The following is a 17,832-nucleotide window of genomic DNA, read 5'->3' on the forward strand; positions in this document are numbered from 1 at the left end:
ATTTGATTTTTAATGCCCCAGGGAGGTGGCGGTCCCCTGAGAGTGTGGGACCGCTTGAGCTCCCCCCCCCCACACAGTGATAATTTTTCGTGTACTTCAAGAACCAGCATGCCGCTTTGCGGCCACGCAAACTGCAGCAGGTTCTTTTCAAATTGAGTGCACGCTATTCATCATTACCAACGGTTGCCATTGATAAAGTTATCACTATCCTGAAACCGGTCTGGCAGTAACTCACCTGGCGAACTTGTGTCTGCACCTCCTGTTTGCTGCTGCTCCCAAAAATGAAATGGATGCAAATATGGCGATCCTGTGGCATCTTCCTGTCAGGGCTTAAACTTTGGATTGAATACTTGCGGCTGAAGCCCAGCCGCGGAAGTAATGCCTGCCGCTTTGAGACGGGCCGTGCAATGGGGTGTACATGGCTCTATCGTGATGCGGGGGACCGACCATCCAGGTGCAGCAGAACGAGTTAAAACTGGACAGTACAGCACTATTTTCACCAGCCCACTGGGGTTTGAATTTGTTTTGTTTTATTAAATCGTTTTAATGATGAACTCACTGGAGTGATAATTTTTCGTGTACTTCAAGAACCAGCATGCCGCTTTGCGGCCACGCCCACTGCAGCAGGTTCTTTTCAAATTGAGTGCACGCTATTCATCATTACCAACGGTTGCCATTGATAAAGGGATCACTATCCTGAAACCGGTCTGGCAGTAACTCACCTGGCGAACTTGTGTCTGCACCTCCTGTTTGCTGCTGCTCCCAAAAAATAAATGGATGCAAATATGCCGATCCTGTGGCATCTTCCTGTCATATATATATATATCTATATATATATATATATATATATATCTATATACATCTATATATATATATATATAGATATATATATATATATAGATATATATATATATATATATACATATATATATATATATATATCTACACCAAGCTGTATTGAAGAATGACTGGGTGTATAAGTGTCTGGATGAAGGATTTAGTAGGTGTGTGTATGACTGTATAAGTGAGTGATTAAATCCGTCTTACTGAATGCATGGGTTAGTAACTAAATTGTCTGAATGTCTGTATCAGTATGTCTGTTTTTGTGTAAGCTGCTGCATATATTGGTCAGGTGCTACATGAGTGTCTATATGGGTTATTGATTGGTTGCCTGAGTATTTGTATAGAAGGCTGAGTGTGTTTGGGTGGGAGGTGTGTGAGTCTGAGCATAGATATGTGAGTGGTTGATTCACTGGGAGTATGAGTTTAAGACTGCACGTGGAAACAGCTGTATGGGGGTGTGTGTTTATGGCTGTGTTGCTGAAAGGTTAGATGTCTCAGTGGTACATGTCCAAGTAACTACATATGTAAAAGGCAGTGTATGTGAGAGTTGGAGTATATAAATGACTATATGTGAGAGTCAGTGATTGTGAGAGTGGCTGTATGGATGAGTGTATACTTGTATTAGTGATTATATGAGAGAGTAAGTATGCGTTACTATGAGTATGCATAAATTAGGTGGGGTGTGTATAACTGTGTAGGTGAGTAAATGGAACTATGATTAATTTGTTCTATGTCTGACTACGATGAGTGCATGAGTGAGTAGGATGAATGGTGGTGTGTTAGTGTCTGAATAGATGTATGAGTGCATATGATAGTGTTGTATTGATCAGTGACTACATGTATGAATGGTTGTATGGATGAATGAGTGCATGTGAGTGTAGACCTATGAATTAGTCAGTGCGTTTGTAGTAACTGGTTTTGGTGTCTCTATGGTTTTGAAAATGGAACTCTATATTTTACAGGGGTTATTTGAAAGGTTTTATATAGCGCTGGCTAGACCCGGAGGTATCAGAGCGCTTTACATGCGTGAAAAACAAGATTACAAGAGTTGCACAAAAACATAATAGAAACAATAATTAACAACAAACGTTCCATTGAGGTCTAATAAACAGACAACAAAGCAAGTGCAGATACATTTACATATAAAGTGGCAGGAGAGGGAAGAGATTAAGAGCTGAGCTGTGGGTGAGGTAGAAATTTTGGAGGAGGTAAAGGCGGGGGGACTACAGATTGGGATGAGGGAATGGTCAATCAGGAGGGATTTTTTAAGGGGGAGGAGGGAAGGGAGGTGGAAGTTGGATGGAGGAGAGGCGGAGAGGTGAAGGGAGGGGAAGTGTGGCGGGTAGGATCAGAGGAGGTCCAGGTCTGGTTAAGTACCCCAATATTTGCTGGGGAGGTGCAGTTTAAGGTCTTTTTTGAAGGTATTGTAGGAGGGGTTGCAGCGCAGTTCCTCTGGGAGGGCATTCCATACGGTCGGCACGTTTCCAGAGAAGGAGCAAGATTGAGTGTTTTTCTTTTTGAGTAATGGGGGATGCAGAGGAAAGGGTTTGTGCTCCTCATCGTTCTGCAGCTGCCTGCTTTTTTACGTTTGTTTATGAGGTACAGCGGGGCATTCTGGTGTAGGGCTTTATGTGTGATGCATGCTGTCTTGTAGGAGGATCAACCTTCAGCGGGAAGCCAGTTTAGAGCCTCCAGGGCTGTGGAGATGTGGTCAAAACGTTTATAAGGAGTGATGAGCCTGTCTGCTAGGTGGAGCACAGATCTAAGGGGGGCTAGGTGGACTTTGGGGATTCCAGTGAGGATAGCGTTCCCATAGTCAATTTTTGAGGGTACCAGGGATTAACAACCCATTTGAAGTCTTCAGGTTGGATGAAGGGTTTGACTTTCTTTAGGTGACGGAGAGTGAAGAGAGCTCCTTCAGCAGTGTTTTTTATGTGATCATTGAGGGCTAGATTTTTGTCAATGGTAAAACTGAGAGATTTCACCGAGTTTGACAAAGAGAGAGAGCAGTTGAGTTCATTGAGGTCAGAGATCCAGGGTTGGATGGGGAGTATGTTGTTTTTAGGGGAGAAGAGGAGGATTTCAGTTTTTTTAGGGTTGAGTTTGAGATGGTAGGAGTGGAACCAGTGTTGTATCTGGTTTAAGGTATGGTTAAGATGGAGTACATCAGCGTGAAACCTGATCTTATAGTATATTTGTGTGTCTTCACCATAGAGGTGGTAGTTGATTCCTGCTTGTTTCAGGATGAGGGTAAGAGGTTCCATAAAGAGGTTAAAGAGTGAGGGGGAGAGAATGGAGCCTTGGGGGATGCCTACGGACAACGGAGAGGGGTTGGATAGACAGTCGTTCATTTTGACTTGTTGAGTTCTGTGTTGGAGAAATGAGGTGAACCATTTAAGGACCTGACCGTTAAGGCCAAAGCGGGACTTGAGTGAGTTGAGAAGGGAGTTATGGTTGACTGTATCAAAGGCAGCCGAGAGGTCCAGGAGAATAAGGAGGCAGGATTTACCGTTGTCAAGGGAAGAGTGGATGTCATCTATTATATTAAGCATGGCGGTTTCCGTGCTGCAGCCTTTTCTGAAACCGGATTGCAAGGAGTCTAGAAGGTTCAAGTTGTTAATGTGTTTATCTAGTTGAAGCAGAACACATTTTTCCAGGGCTTTGGAAAGAAGAGGTAGGTTAGAGATAGGGCGGAGGATGTTCAGGTCATTAGGGTCAGCGGTGGGATTTTTAGAGATAGACGTGATCTGACCGAGTTGAAGTGAGTCCGGGACACAACCTGTGGAGAAGGAAGTGTTGATGATGTTGGTCCAGTAAGGGGCAATGATGTGTTTGAGATTCTGGATAAGACTGGAAGGGATAGGGTCTTTGGTGTACGAGGACGGTTTAAGTTTGGTTATGATGTTAGAGACTTCAAGTTCAGTCACGGGGTGGAAATTAGACCAAGATGCATATATATATCTCTTTGCATTATCCTTCCACACGTGCGATTCACATGTAGAACTGGAAAAAGGAAAATAAGACTTCTAGAATGTGTTGCACTATTTGTAATATTATTGGTCACGTCCTCCAGATGCCTATTCTGTATGATGACTACTCAAGTTTTCAATGTAATCGGTTTACTATGTGATTGTATGCTTCTACGGACCAATCTGATGCTAATAAAGAGATTTAAAAAAAAAAAAAAAGATGCATAATTTTTTAGTTTCGGGGGGGAAGGTTGGGTTCTGGAGGGGTAGTAGCGAGAGGGGGAGTGGAAGGGAAAGGAGACAGGGGTAAGACGGGAGGGTTGTTACGTGTATGGTCAGCAACGAGAGATGGGATCTCCGTTAGATGGAAGGAGTGATCGATTTTGGCAATTTTTTCAGAGAAGTTGGCTAATTTCCTCACATTTGTTTGTTGAGGCAGTAAGTTTAGGGGGAGCTGTGGATGTTTGGTTGCGAACAATGTTAAATAGTTCTCTGGTTCTGTTTTTTGCCCGAACTAGTTGAATTTGGAAAAAGGAGGCCTTTTCCTCGAAGATGTGTTTTTTATATGATGATCTAGCGGTCCTGAGACAGGCAAGGTGGGCGGCAGAAGGGTGTTGTCTCCAAGACCTTTCCGTCAGTCTAAGTGATCGCCTTTCGTCGTTAAGATCAGAGTTAAACCAGGTTTTAGATGGAATGGTTCTTTGCTTTTTTTGTTTGGGAGGGGCTAGGAGTTCAATAAATTTGCTGGCGGTCTTGTTGAAGAGTTCAGTGAGCTTATTTGCATCCTGGGAGGGATGGGTGAGAAGAAGTTGAGCTTGTAGTTTAGACTCGAGTTCGCCAGGAGGGATTTGGTTGAGTTTCCTGGTCCACTTCAAGGGTAGGTGACTTTTAATAGGGGGTGAAAGGGGGGCGGATTCGATCTTGAACAGGATGAGGTGGTGGTCAGACCAGTCAATGGGGAGGATGCTGGAGATGGAAGCTAGGTCATTATTGGATATGATGGCATCAAGAGTGGCACCTTTGGTGTGGGTGGGCGAGTGACAAAGTTGAACAAGGCCATTGATTTCTAGAAGATTGAGGAGATGGGTGACTGTGGGGTCAGCAGTATTGTTCCAGTGGATGCTATAGTCACCAAGGAAGAGGTTTTTCGAGTTGAAGAGAGAGGATTGAGAGAGAAGGTCAGATAGTTCCTCAGCAAAGGGAAGTGGATCACCCGGAGGGTGGTAGATGTTACGTAGGCGAAGTGGGGGGGGGGAGAACCCTGACTAGTGAGTTTGGCACCAAGGTACTCAAAGGTTAAGTGATCAGAGTTTTTTTACACAGGAGAGTTGCACTTCGTTTTTGTAGACAATAGCTAGGCCACCTCCAATTCTGTCTGTTCTGTCTTTCCTGATGATGGAGTAGCCCGGGGGGGGGGGCGGGGTGAGTAGGTCAAGGTTGGCCGTTGAGTGGTCATTAAGCCAGGTTTCAGTAAGGAAGGCAATGTCAATGGATTCACTAAGGAGGGTTTCAGATATTTCAGTTGCATGTGGTACAGCCGAGCGGCAGTTAACAAGCATGTAGGATAGGTGTTTAGGGTTGGATTTAACTATAGTGCACAAGTGTATGGTGGTAATTTGGGTTGGGGGTCTGGGCGAGATGGGAGAGGAGGTTATATTAGGGTGTGAGGAGGTGCATCAGATTGTCACGTGGATGATGTCATCAGTGATGTCATTTAAGATGTCATCAGTGATGTCACTGAACATGTCATGAATGATGTAATATGTGACGTCATCAGCAGTCCATTGCGGGGCTGCGAATTATAGTTAGCTGAACTAACTATAACAGGGGAATTTCTATGGTTTTGTATGAGTGAAATGTCCAGCTAACTATAGCATGTCTCAACTGATGTTTTTTTTCAGTAAATTTCGAAGGTTTTTTAAATGCTAATTTCTAACTATAACGTGCCTGAAACCTATGTTTTTTTCAGTGAATTTCAATGTTTTTTTAATGCAAACTTCTAATTATTATGTTAATTTAACCTATACTTTGTTCCGATGCCCAAGAACGACATCACCCACTGCCACAACTCTCAGGACGTCCCCCTCGTACCACCGTTCTCCCTACATCCACCAAGGCAGTGCAGAACAGGACAGCGAACCCTCTCAAAACCGGCATGGTCCCTCAGCCATATAATAGCTCAATGGTGGGAAATGTGGCAATCGTTTTTTCAGTAAATTTGAATTTTGTTTTTTAAATACTAATTTCTAACTTTAATGTTCCTGAAACTTATTGTTGTTGTGAAATTCAAAGGTTATTTATATACTAATTTCTAATTATGAAGTTACAAAAAACCTGTTTTTTTCAGTAATTATGAAAAAATATATTTATTTTGTAACTTTAATATCCTAAAAATATTTTTTTATAATTTCTTTTATTTATTATTGAAACTGTAGGTCTTCTTGTTTTTGAAATATTAAACAACTACCTACAGTATGAAAGGCAGCCCAGCCCAGAGCCACATCTGAAGACCAACACATGTCACAGACATACTAATCAAGCAGCTCCAACTCCCAAGAACGCCACAACACCCACCACCACCCGCAGGACCCCCCTCTCTCTACCACCAAAGCAGTGCAGAACAAGACAGCAAACTTTCCAAAAACGGCATGGACCCTCAGCCACACAATAGCTGAACATTGGGACAGGTGTGAACAAACTATATGTGAAGGAAGCAATTCCCCCATGAATAACAATGCACACAATGCAAAGTGTAGCGGTGATGAGCTGGACACATCTCAGTATGCACAACACACACCTCTCCATGTGCACAAATACTACTGGTGCTTGTAGTGTTGTGGACAGTGGACCCAACCATGTTACGTCAAACACTAGGGAAGAGCTCAGTAATGTAGCTGTGTCCCCCCCCCCCCTCTAAGCATAAGCGTAATCGGAGTGGGCTGGTCCGATGTACGCCACTTCAGCGTAAGAGTGTGAATAAATAGGCCGGAGCTCTGGGCGTGGTTCACATGTGGGAAAGCCAAAGCGTCTGCCAGGGCGGCACAACTCACCCTGCCACGAGGCCGCCGTTGTGACCGCCAGCCTCCTCAGCCGATCGCTGGCTTCCGCCACACAAGCTCTCAGCGGCACAGCAACGTGGACTTATGTCTGTACAAACTACTACCTTTGATATACACTGCGGACAGCAAGGCTCACAAATAAGATTGAGTTGTGATTGCAGATGACGCAGTCCAGTACGCAACAGACATTGCTCAAGTCCTCACCGCTGCCTCCGGTCTACACTGCAGTGAGTAGGGCTCACAATTCAGATTGAGTCGCGATTCAAGATGATGCAGTCCAGTACGCAACAGACATTGCTTAAATCAATGTCACGTGCCTGTGGGCCCTTCTTCACCGCTGCCTTCTGCCTCCACTGCAGTGAGTAGGGCTCACAATTCAGAACAACTCTCGATTGCAAATGACGCAGTCCAGTAGGCAACAGACATTATTACCAGTACGGCCTGCCCAGACGACGCATCATCGGCACAGTAGATCCCACATGTGCAACTGTGCCCTGAGTCCTGAATGGCAGTGACCCCAAGTCCGTGGCAGCGACCACAGCACCAGGCTCCCTTCGATCAGTGAGGCATATTTCCATATGTAAGGCTGGTGACACATGGTGACACTAACCCTGTACAACACAAGGCGCGACACGTGGTGACACTAACCCGGTTCAACACAAGCCGATCCCACATGTGGAACTGTGTCCTGAGTCCTGAAAGGCAGTGACCCCAAGTCCGTGGCAGTGACCACAGCACCAGACTCCCTTTGATTAGTGAGACATATTATCACTCGAAAATCGAATTGAGGCAGAATTCAATAGACAAAAGACATTGCTCCGAGTGTCCCCTCCCCCCCTCCGGACCACGCATCATTGCAAGGTATGTACACGCTGAGTGCCAAAGGTACTACTAACTCACTGCACCATAAGTAATTGCCACATGGCCTTACTGAAGCAGAATTCAATAGACAAAACATAGCTCCGAGTGCGGCCCCTCCGGACCACGCATTATCGCAGGATACGTACACACTCAGTGCCAAAGGTACTACTAACTCAGTGCACAATAAGTCATTGCCACGTGGCCTTATTAACGCAAAAATCAATACGTGGCCGTACTGAAGCAGAATTCAATAGACAAAACATAGGTCCGAGTGCTGCCCCTCCGGACCAGCTCCAAAGATACTACTAACTCAGTGCACCATAACTCATCGCAAGAAAGAGTGAACAGTTTTATATCAGCAGTGAGGCATACTATCACTCAAAAATCACCCAAAAATGCTTACAATTTAAAAAGAACAGAAGAATTGAAGTACATTAATGATTACAATCCAGTGATTTTGAAGATGTGCAATGCAAATATGGACATACAATATGTTGCAGATAACTCAATTGCTGTTGCTTGCTATGCCATGTCATAAATTACCAACTCTGAGAAGACAGAATTGAAAGAAATGTGGGAGGAAATTTCGCAAAAGAGGACACTTAACAAAAAATTGTACAGCTTCAGCTTGAAGATGTTTTCACATTGAGAAATCGGATCCTACGAATGTTCGTACAGATTGACATCTGCAAGTTTATATTCAAGTCAAGAGGGATCATCTGGATAAGTCTTGGGCTTCCTGCAGCACGAAATCGAGTTTTGAAATCTGTACAAGAAATTGAATACTTGGCACTGAATGAACCAGAAAGTCTAGATATTCTGAAATCAAATATGTTGGATACATACTATCCAAATGGAAGTCCATACCTGGAAAACCTATGTCTATATGAAATACTGCAACATCATAGTTTTTATAAAAAATTCACAGAAAATATAAATGAAGGAAAATACGTTGTAATTGGATCTGAAGGATGTTTGATAAAGCATGACAAAGGAAATCTGATTAATCACAGGAAAGTAAGTTGTGATACTCCAGATAAAAGAGTTTTTCTATTTAGCTCTCCTGCAACTTTTCAAACCTTGGCGGACTGAAATGGAATTACTTGGTCATTGTGACTGCTACGAGGTTTCTTTCAATGCATGTAAAGAGAGCATTGAATGCACACTTTTTCCAAATTATCTCCAAATGTTCAACGAAGAGATTATTCAAGAAAGAACTATTGGAGCTGAAATAGCTAGAGATAGTAATAGTACTCAAGATAGTCAAAGGTCACGTGACACACAATCTTATCTTGCTTTTTATCTAACAGGCTGTGAATCACAAATCAACGTTCACCCCCCCAACACCACCAGAGCTGAACGCACGAAAAATCTGCGATGATGCGTGGCCATGCTGACAATTAATACCCACCTGAAATGTGAGTTCAGCTGGACTGCGTGTACGCAACGGCTGAGGAGGTTGCTTCGCCACGTGGTGGACCCTCTTACACACACGCCGGTGGCGGAAGTTGAGAAAAGAGACTTCTTTCCACAGCAGCGGCCAGTCACCTCTGGGCGGAGGGAGTGGATAGTGTGCAGCAGTCTGTACGCACAAGAGCGCACAGACACCTCCAGGCAGAGGGAATGGATGGGGTGCACCACCCCTATTGTGCATTACCAAGAATAGAATTACGCGTGTGCAGTTGTATGCACTCTACAATTACTAATTCTATACTATCTTTCAGACCACTAAACTTGAGGGCTGCACTATCTCCCGGCACGTGGTTGGAGACACACCGGTGGCACAAAGATGAGCTTCAAAGATTTTTTCCAGTCTCAACACTCCCTCTCCATCTCTTCCTTTCTCTCTCTCACACTTTCTAATTTTCTCTCTCATTCTTTCTCTCTCTCCCATTCTTTATCTCTCTATCTTCCTCTCTCTCACACTGTTGATCTCGTTATCTCTCTCTTCCTGTCTCTCACACTGTTTCTCTCATTGTCTTCCTCTCTGTCTCACTTTCTCTCTTTGGATGGCTTCCTCTCTCTCACTCTTTCTCTCTTCCTCTCTCACTCTCTCTCTTTCTTCCTCTCTCTTCCTCTCTCCCACTCTTTCCCTCACTCTCACTCTCTCTCTCTGTCTTCCTCTCGCTCACACTATTTCTCTTTCTCTCTTCCTTCAATGCTCATTTAGTGTGACTTATGAACAGTTAGCAACCAGGCTCGCAGAGGGACAGCTGCGGCCTGGGGGCTCGACTCGCAGAGGGAGTACTACAGGCCGTCTGTTCCCAAAGGAACAGCAGCATGGTAGCTCGCACAGGTAGAGGCACAGCAGCGTAGTAGCTTGCAAAGGTACAGAGCTGCGAGCCAACGCACTGGCTTCTAAAGGCATACCTGCGAAGTGGTGATGGTAGGCAGAGTGAGCGTGAAGAGGGTATCTCGCAGAGAGAGAACTGCGGTATATTTCCACTCTTGACTTCACAGATACAACCGTAGCCCCGAGGAGTCCCAACGGAACAGCTGCGAGCCCACCACTAGTTCGCAGAGGCAGACTTGCGGGACCATTAAGGTTGTTTGGGGTATGCCGGTGATATAGGAACAGGGTGCGTTACCTACTGATGTGTGGAGAAATAGAGTTAAAGGGGTATCTCTCACAGACAGAGAACCAGTATGTTTTCAGAGTTGCCTCGCACAGATGCGACCTGATGGACTCAATCACAAAATGGCTTTTCAATGCTCATATAGTGTGACTTATAAACAGTTCGCACCCTGTCTCGCAAAGGGACACCTGCGCCCCACAGCAACGTACTAGCTTGCAAACGTAGAGAGGTGGGAGCCGACAAACTGACTTTTCAAGCCATAGCCGCGACCTAGTGATATCAGGAGAGGCAGCATGAAAGGCACATCTCACACAGATGCCAGTGTTGCCTCACTGAGGTAAAACTGCGGACCCGATGACTTCTACGCAGAGACATGCGAGGTAACGGAGTAAATCACAAAATGGCTACCAACACTTCCTAGTTTCAATAGTTCAAAGCCAATGAGCCGCACGCTCGTGCTTGTAACCCCTCAGCCAATCACGTCAGATTTCTCAGATAATGATATCTTGAAAATTTGATATTTCTTAAAAAATACTGATCAGATTTACACCATTGAAACAAAAGCATGCTTTCTGACCAATTACCTTTCACCATCAGTTCAGCACCTTCACCTGTACTCTTCTGTAAAGTTTTGTATCGAAACTTCATGGAAAAAACACATTTTGGGACCCCCTTTTTCTCAGCCCCTCCTACACCATTCACCCCTAAAACGTTCAATATAGGCCCTAATCAAAAAAAAGAGAAACGTTTTGGATAATTTCGTAAAGATGCGTCAAACTACGCCAAAGTTATATGCACATACATTCCTCCAGGAGAGAGGCCACGCAACCCCGTCCCCTGAAGCCCCAGGGGGCTGCGTGAACCTCGGCGGGTCAACGCAACCCCTGCGAGCCCCCGCTATTATTTTTTAAGAAATGCCCCCAAAACCTAGCCAGCCCAAGAGCCTCATTAAATTAAAACACACGACTCCAGCGCAAATTCCGCTGATTTTTTAATTTTTTTTTTTTACATATTTTTTGGGCCCTGGGGGTCCTTCTAGGACCCCCTCAGCAGGCCTAGGGGGTCAGGGTGTTTCTACCCAGCCCCCTTCCCTTGTTTTCTACCTTTGTTTCTCCGTTTTCTGGTGACTTAATTCTACCGAGCCACAAGATGGCTGCCAACACTTCCTGGTTTGGAGTTCTGGCAGCCAATCACAGTGAAGCTTGCGCACGCGACTTAGGCTCTGCCCAGATATCGAAACTTTTATTTTTCTAATTTCTCAGCAACTACTGAACGGATTTACACCATTTTAAAAAAGGTTGCTTTCTGACCCAAGCACTACCTTTCTGCTAAATTTGGAGTAATTCCGTTCAGTAGTTTCGGCTGTAGCCTTGCACAAAGTTTCCTATGGGAAAATTAGTTTTTCACTCGTATTTTTTGAATTTCTCAAACACTACTGAACGGATTTACACCATTTGAAAAAGGTCGCTTTCTGAACCAAGCTCTACCTTTCTGTCAAATTTGGAGCCATTCCGTTCAGCAGTTTGGGCTGTAGTTCGTTGTCCTGAAGAAAATGAGTTTTGGGACCCCCCCTTTTTTCTCAGCCCCCACTTGACGAATCACCCCCAAATTTTCAGGATAGCAGCTGACCTAGATAGACTTTTTCTTTTGAGAATGTAAGAAAGATTCGTCAAACAACGCCAAAGTTATCAGCAAATCAAAAAATGCTTTCCCTATGGAAACTAGGTTCTAACTATTACTACCCACTGGCAAACGCCAGTGGGTAGTAATAGTTAGTAACAGTATATATATATATATATATATATATATATATATATATATATATATATATATATATATATATATATATATATATATATATATATATATATATATATATATATATATATATATATATATATATATATATATATATATATATATATATATACATTTAAAGATCTGCAGGGCTGAATGCTGGCCCCCATCAACTCTTCCATGCAAATGAGTACTACTGAGAGAGGAAGCGATGCAGAAGTTATCTCCCCACAACAAAAGGTGCACGTCATTGAATTATTTCAACACATCTGATTACTTCTGACAAAAAGCAAAGACTTGGAGATAGCTAAACTCTTCACACATCTCGGAACAGAATGAAATAATCTGTCAACATAACACAGTACGGATCCCTGCGCTCTAGGGATCTCTGTAGGTTACTAACCCAGGACTAGTTCAGTCTTCTTCAAAGATGGGAAACTGCTGGAATCCACTTGAATGTAATCAATACCATATTCCCCTTTTTTGCGATAAGCCAGCAAGACTCAAGTATGCAAGCCTGCGTGTAGAATGTGTGATGAACATGTTCTACATCTCTGATGCTCATTACTTACCGTTTGATAGGGCAAGCCACAGGTTAGAATCACACGACCCTCTTGTCTGGCCACCTAAAAAAAATACAAAAATACAAAAAATTCATAACGCCATGTTGCAGTCAACAACAGAGTATATTTAGAGTGCCAAACCTTACATGTATATGTTTTATTTAAAGGGGTGAAACACATCACAAATTACATTGTTTACTGCTGTTAAATAAATATTGTTACTGTTGTACATTTGCAATACTGTACTTTATGGGATGTGATTGTATTGTAGGAAACGGGGAACAGCGTTTACAACGCAACTTTTACCACGCAGTACCTTTACCACGCAACTTTTACAACGCAAGTCGTTACATTGACTTGCGCTGGGGGCGCTTTAGGATAGGGAATAGTTTCATTTACTATACAAAACCTTCCCTACTATCCACGGAGACTGGAGTTGGAATAGTAAATTAAACTATTCACTATCCAGCGCCCCCCAACACAAGTCGTTGTAACGAATTGCATTGTAAAACCTGCGTGGTAAAGGCATGCGTTGTAAAAGCATGCGTAGTAACGACACACATCCGTAGAAAACCATGTTTGATGTTGGAAAAAGTATATGGTGGGTTTGTGAGCTAATGTAGTATCATAATGGTGGCTCGTGTTGTTTCAAGTTTTGTGTAGTAACTGCTGCGAGAGCAGAGACGTTTTAAGGGATGGGCTAAGTAGGTTTGGCCTAGGGCCCCAGTTTTCATGGGGCCCCCTGATGGAGCCAGCTCTGTTCTGCGGAGAGTCTTGACCCAATGACCTTGAATAATTCTTAAACAGATTGTTGTAAATACCATTTTCCTTTAATATTTTTTTAATGTGGGTGATGCGGGAGAGCCTATTACAAACATTTTGGAGAGCGTTCTTTTAGATCAAAAGAGGACCTCACATATAAGAAATGGGAGGGTGTCAGAGAGATATTTTGCAGTAATATTAGTGAGCAGCTGATGTTACACTATTGAAAACACACGTCGCTGTTTGTAAGCATATTTAGAATTTGGTCGAGTGTTTCTGTGCACTGTCAGTGACCTGGCTAGAGAGGGCATGAAAGAACTGAAATTGGTTCCGAACAAGGGCCCCCAAAATATGTTAGATCCAGGGCAGTGGCGTAGCTACCAGGTTGCGGGGCACTGGGGCGGTAACGGCAGACGGTCCATCCGGGGCGACGGAGAGCGCAAGGTAAGTTTCTCAAGTCCAGGGGGGCCTGGCTTCTGGAATGGCAGTGCTTCATATGCACGCCTGATCAGGGACACTTGAGCTGTCATGCAAGTACACCAAAGCAGCTTCCAGCCATATCGTGATGGCAAAGAATTGGAGGTCCCTATTAATTGTATACTTAGCATACCACAAAACCACCCAAATGGATAAAGCTCTTATACTTTGTCGAAAGCTTGTTTGAACTGCTCCGTTTTCAGAGGCTGTGTTGGCTTGGCTGCGCTCTCACAAGTGCGTTAATGGTAGATCTCTTTGTGAATGTTCTATGTGCGGCCAATGTCGAGAAGGCCTATAAAGGCACTCAACCTTTACCTTAAGTTGTCCAACACTACCTTCAAGCATTATCTGCCAGGAGTGGCTGGGAGACATCCTGCCATCCCTTATTTCCCCGCATTATCAGGCCGTTTGTTGCAGGCACGATGCTGTTCAAGGGAAAGTCGCTGTCATCCCAGTAACTCCACACAGTTTACACAAACGGGGTGCAGTTGCAGTCAGAAAATTGGAGGTTTAAGAATCAACATAATATACTAGTTAGTGGCTAGGAATGTCCCCTGCATAGAACAAAGTACATAGGACAAAGGAGTGTTCCCTTGCCCTGAATGCCTATGTGTGTGTATCTGAAATCCTGACCTATTGTGACCAAGCGATGCTAATCTAAGCATGAGAACAGGGACTTATGCTCAGTGGCGTAACAAAACCTGAGGGGCCCCCCTGCAAGGCACTTGGAGGGGCCAACTGCGTATTTAATCAGGAGCTCTCGAGCCAGTACTGTGCTGAGGGGTCCCCTACAGCTCACTCAACCCCCCCAGCACCACAGGTGCCTTTGTTACGCCACTGCTTATGCCTCTCATTGACTAGGCAAGCTCCAGGACCAATCCTGTGACCCGGAGAATCACACCAAGTACCTCATAATTAACAGAGGACGACTGTCCCTATCCTGGGTTTAGCCATTAAGTGCCGTGAGCAGCATACTTCGTTTTTTGGCGGAGTGTGTGGAGAGACCATTTTTAGGTCTCGCGCCTAGCGTTGCAGTGCGTAGCACTGCTCGCACAGCGAGAGACCTCATGTAGAGGATTCTGAATGCTGACCACACGCTTGTGCGTGTGCTTTTTTTTTCATGAGCAGCTATTGGCTTTAGCGTGCGTCTTTGTAAAAAAGGCAGCATGCCATTTGTGAAAGGCGTGTGAATGTCCCAGCTTCTTTACAAATATAACTGCTCATTTCCCAGTGGTGTCTGTTACGTGCAGCAGCGGCACAGACAACAGGCTCCCTCGTCTCCGATCCTCTGTGGTGCGCGCGCACCACTGGTTTCGATTCCGTGCTTATTTTTCTGCATTCAGTCTATGACATTCCTGTCTGGGTTGTTCCGATGATTCGATAGCAGACTGGGTTAATGTCCTGGCTCCAGCGATCTCAGAGTCCTGACGTCGCAGGGTTCCACCTATCGCGCCACCTCCTCTTCGGCAGGTAAGGAGTAAGAGAGTGCAGCGCACTGACTGAGGCAGATCTGCTCCGGGCACCTGGGAATTGTGGCTGGTGATAAAAGGGTCATACTGAAGCACAGCGGCCAGTCAGGTGCTGCCTAGCTCCGATAACTCAACCAAGACTGATAACTCGGCCAAATCCAGACACTGCCCTCCGTGCTGCTTTCTCACACAGTTCAGCGGTGCTAACTCTGCCAGTGGGTGCAAACTCGCCTTGTGGAAGCCTCCTTGTTAGCGCTTGCTCCTCGCACTGCCCTCGAATGCCTTTCCATCGGTGCCACCTCCTCAAACTACCTGCTGGTGCTAATCTACACTTCCCACCGTTGTAACCTCCTCAGAATATTCCCTTGTGCCAGCTGTTCTTCCCACGGTCTACTGGTGCCACCTTCTTACACTGCCCGCGCGGGCCCACTTCCATATAGGGCCCACCAGTGCCATCTCCTTACATCAATACTGCCACCTGTAACAGCTCCCCAGAATGCCCAGCAGATTTTTTTTTGTTTTTTTTATTAATTTTTTTGTATTCCTCATATATCAATAATGGGTATTCTAGATAGGGAATCTCCTCCTCTCCATATTACGATGTACCGGCCTCAAGGATTTCATCCCAAGACTGAAGAGGAAAGAGAAAACCCTTCTAGGCTTAGCTGTTTGCTTTGTCCACTCCATACCCTTTAAACTGGGAGGCCCTTAGTTAGGTTGGAGACCAAGCGCCAATAGTACCCAGGTGAAATCATCGGAATACTCTCATCTGTTCCGCCAAGCCACAAGGGCCGCCCAGATCTTATCCTAGCTAGAACTGTTGCATGCTATATCAGACTCACTAGTATATATAATATATTTCAGACACTCGGAAAAGGTGGGAACATTCTCTGACTTCCAGGCCTTACAAATTTCCCGCCTAGCTAAAATCATTACATAAAACATAAATTTGGTCCTCATATCATTAAGCTGGTACTCTACACCTAGACCAAAGCGAATCATCCTTGGGGTAATCACAAGATGTATACCCAAAACTTCTGTAATGAATGCTTCGATTTTAGACCAAAAGGGTAACAATCTTGGACACTCCACAAACATATGCAAATCTTCCGCAGCGGAGGCTTTGCAACGTGGGCAACAATATTCAAGGTTCGTAATCTTTACCAATTTTTTCGGGGATATGTACGCTCTATACAGGGTGAAAAAAATTATTCAGTTTTAACGGGGCCGATTTCACCACTGTATTTAGCAATTTAAAAGAATCTCCCCATAGAGCTGGTAAGTTATCACATTGCAAAGCTTCCGCTTCTTCCCACAGCTTATTAAGTTCAAATTCTGTGACTTCGTCTTTCTCGTTTAGTGCCTCATACCAAAAGGAAATCTCTTTTTTCCAACTCCCTTTTTTCTTTACCAGTTCAAACTTAGGGTTAGTTGTTAAATCCCAGAGTATGGTAGTCCACCAGCTAGATAACTGATAATATTTGAACTTAGTGAGAGTTCCATTTGTCAGCCTAAAGAGTGAGTCTGCTGCTTTGAGGGGAAGCGATAATCGTCTCTGAGGCATTCCGGTGTCCCCGGGGAATCCCATATGGGGGCTTGAGGTGTGTAATACGGGATGCCTAGCTTTTTTTCAAACACCCAATTCCTCAGAGCCGTATCTAACACCTTTAATCTAACCCTCTTGTAAAATCTAGGGTCCCCAAATTTAAATAAGAAGAATTCGTACCCTAGAGGGATACCATGTAGTAGTGCCTGAAATAGTCGGCCCAAACAAGATGTATCAGCTTTATCAGCCATTTGTCTAAAGTTTTTAAAATGAAAAGAATGGCAATAATGAAGTATGTCTGGCATAGCAAGTCCACCTGTTTTCAATTTTCTTCTCAATTTTTTCCAGGAGATTCTGGGCGATTTAGAGTTCCAGATGAAAGATCCAATCCTTCCCTGTAATTTGGCTATATCTTTAGGACTGAAAGTCAAGGGTATTGAGTTAAAGAAGAAAGTAACCTTTGGCAAAATAACCATCTTTATTAGATTTACTCTCCCGAAGATATTTAGTGGCAGTCCAGACCAACGATGCAGGAGCCCACAGATGTCCTTGTAGACTATCTAAATTTACTTTAGATGTCTCAGAGATTTTCTGAACCAGATGTATTCCTAAATATCTCATCCGGGGCTTCGTTTCGGGGAGTGGGTCCTCCTGGTTCCACTGCATGACCTCTGTTTTTTCTTTGTTAATTCTATATCCTGAGGCCTCTCCAAAAACTTCAGCCTGATGAAATAGTTGGCGGATTGCTACCTCAGCATTAGAAGTATACATTAAAAGATCATCCGCGTATAATGCGAATTTTAGATCTAATTCATTCATGCAAAAAGGTCTCATTAAAACATCCGATCTTAACTGAATAACTAAGGGCTCTATATATAAATTAAACAATAAGGGAGAGAGGGGGCATCCC

At 44.2% G+C, this 17,832-nt stretch overlaps 1 protein-coding gene across 2 annotated transcripts in view; it reads right to left on the reverse strand.

Moving 5' to 3' along the window:
* EXD3 (exonuclease 3'-5' domain containing 3) overlaps positions 1–17,832 on the reverse strand; it is a 2,419,489-nt gene that overhangs the window by 848,604 nt on the left and 1,553,053 nt on the right. For both annotated transcript variants that reach the window (XM_086921181.1, XM_086921182.1), the window contains one exon: positions 12,678–12,731. In XM_086921181.1, the coding sequence (XP_086777307.1) occupies positions 12,678–12,731 (54 nt within the window). The remainder of the gene's footprint in view (positions 1–12,677; positions 12,732–17,832) is intronic.

The sequence above is a fragment of the Lissotriton vulgaris genome, chromosome 5, assembly GCF_964263255.1.
Source record: "Lissotriton vulgaris chromosome 5, aLisVul1.2, whole genome shotgun sequence".
NCBI lineage: Eukaryota > Metazoa > Chordata > Amphibia > Caudata > Salamandridae > Lissotriton > Lissotriton vulgaris.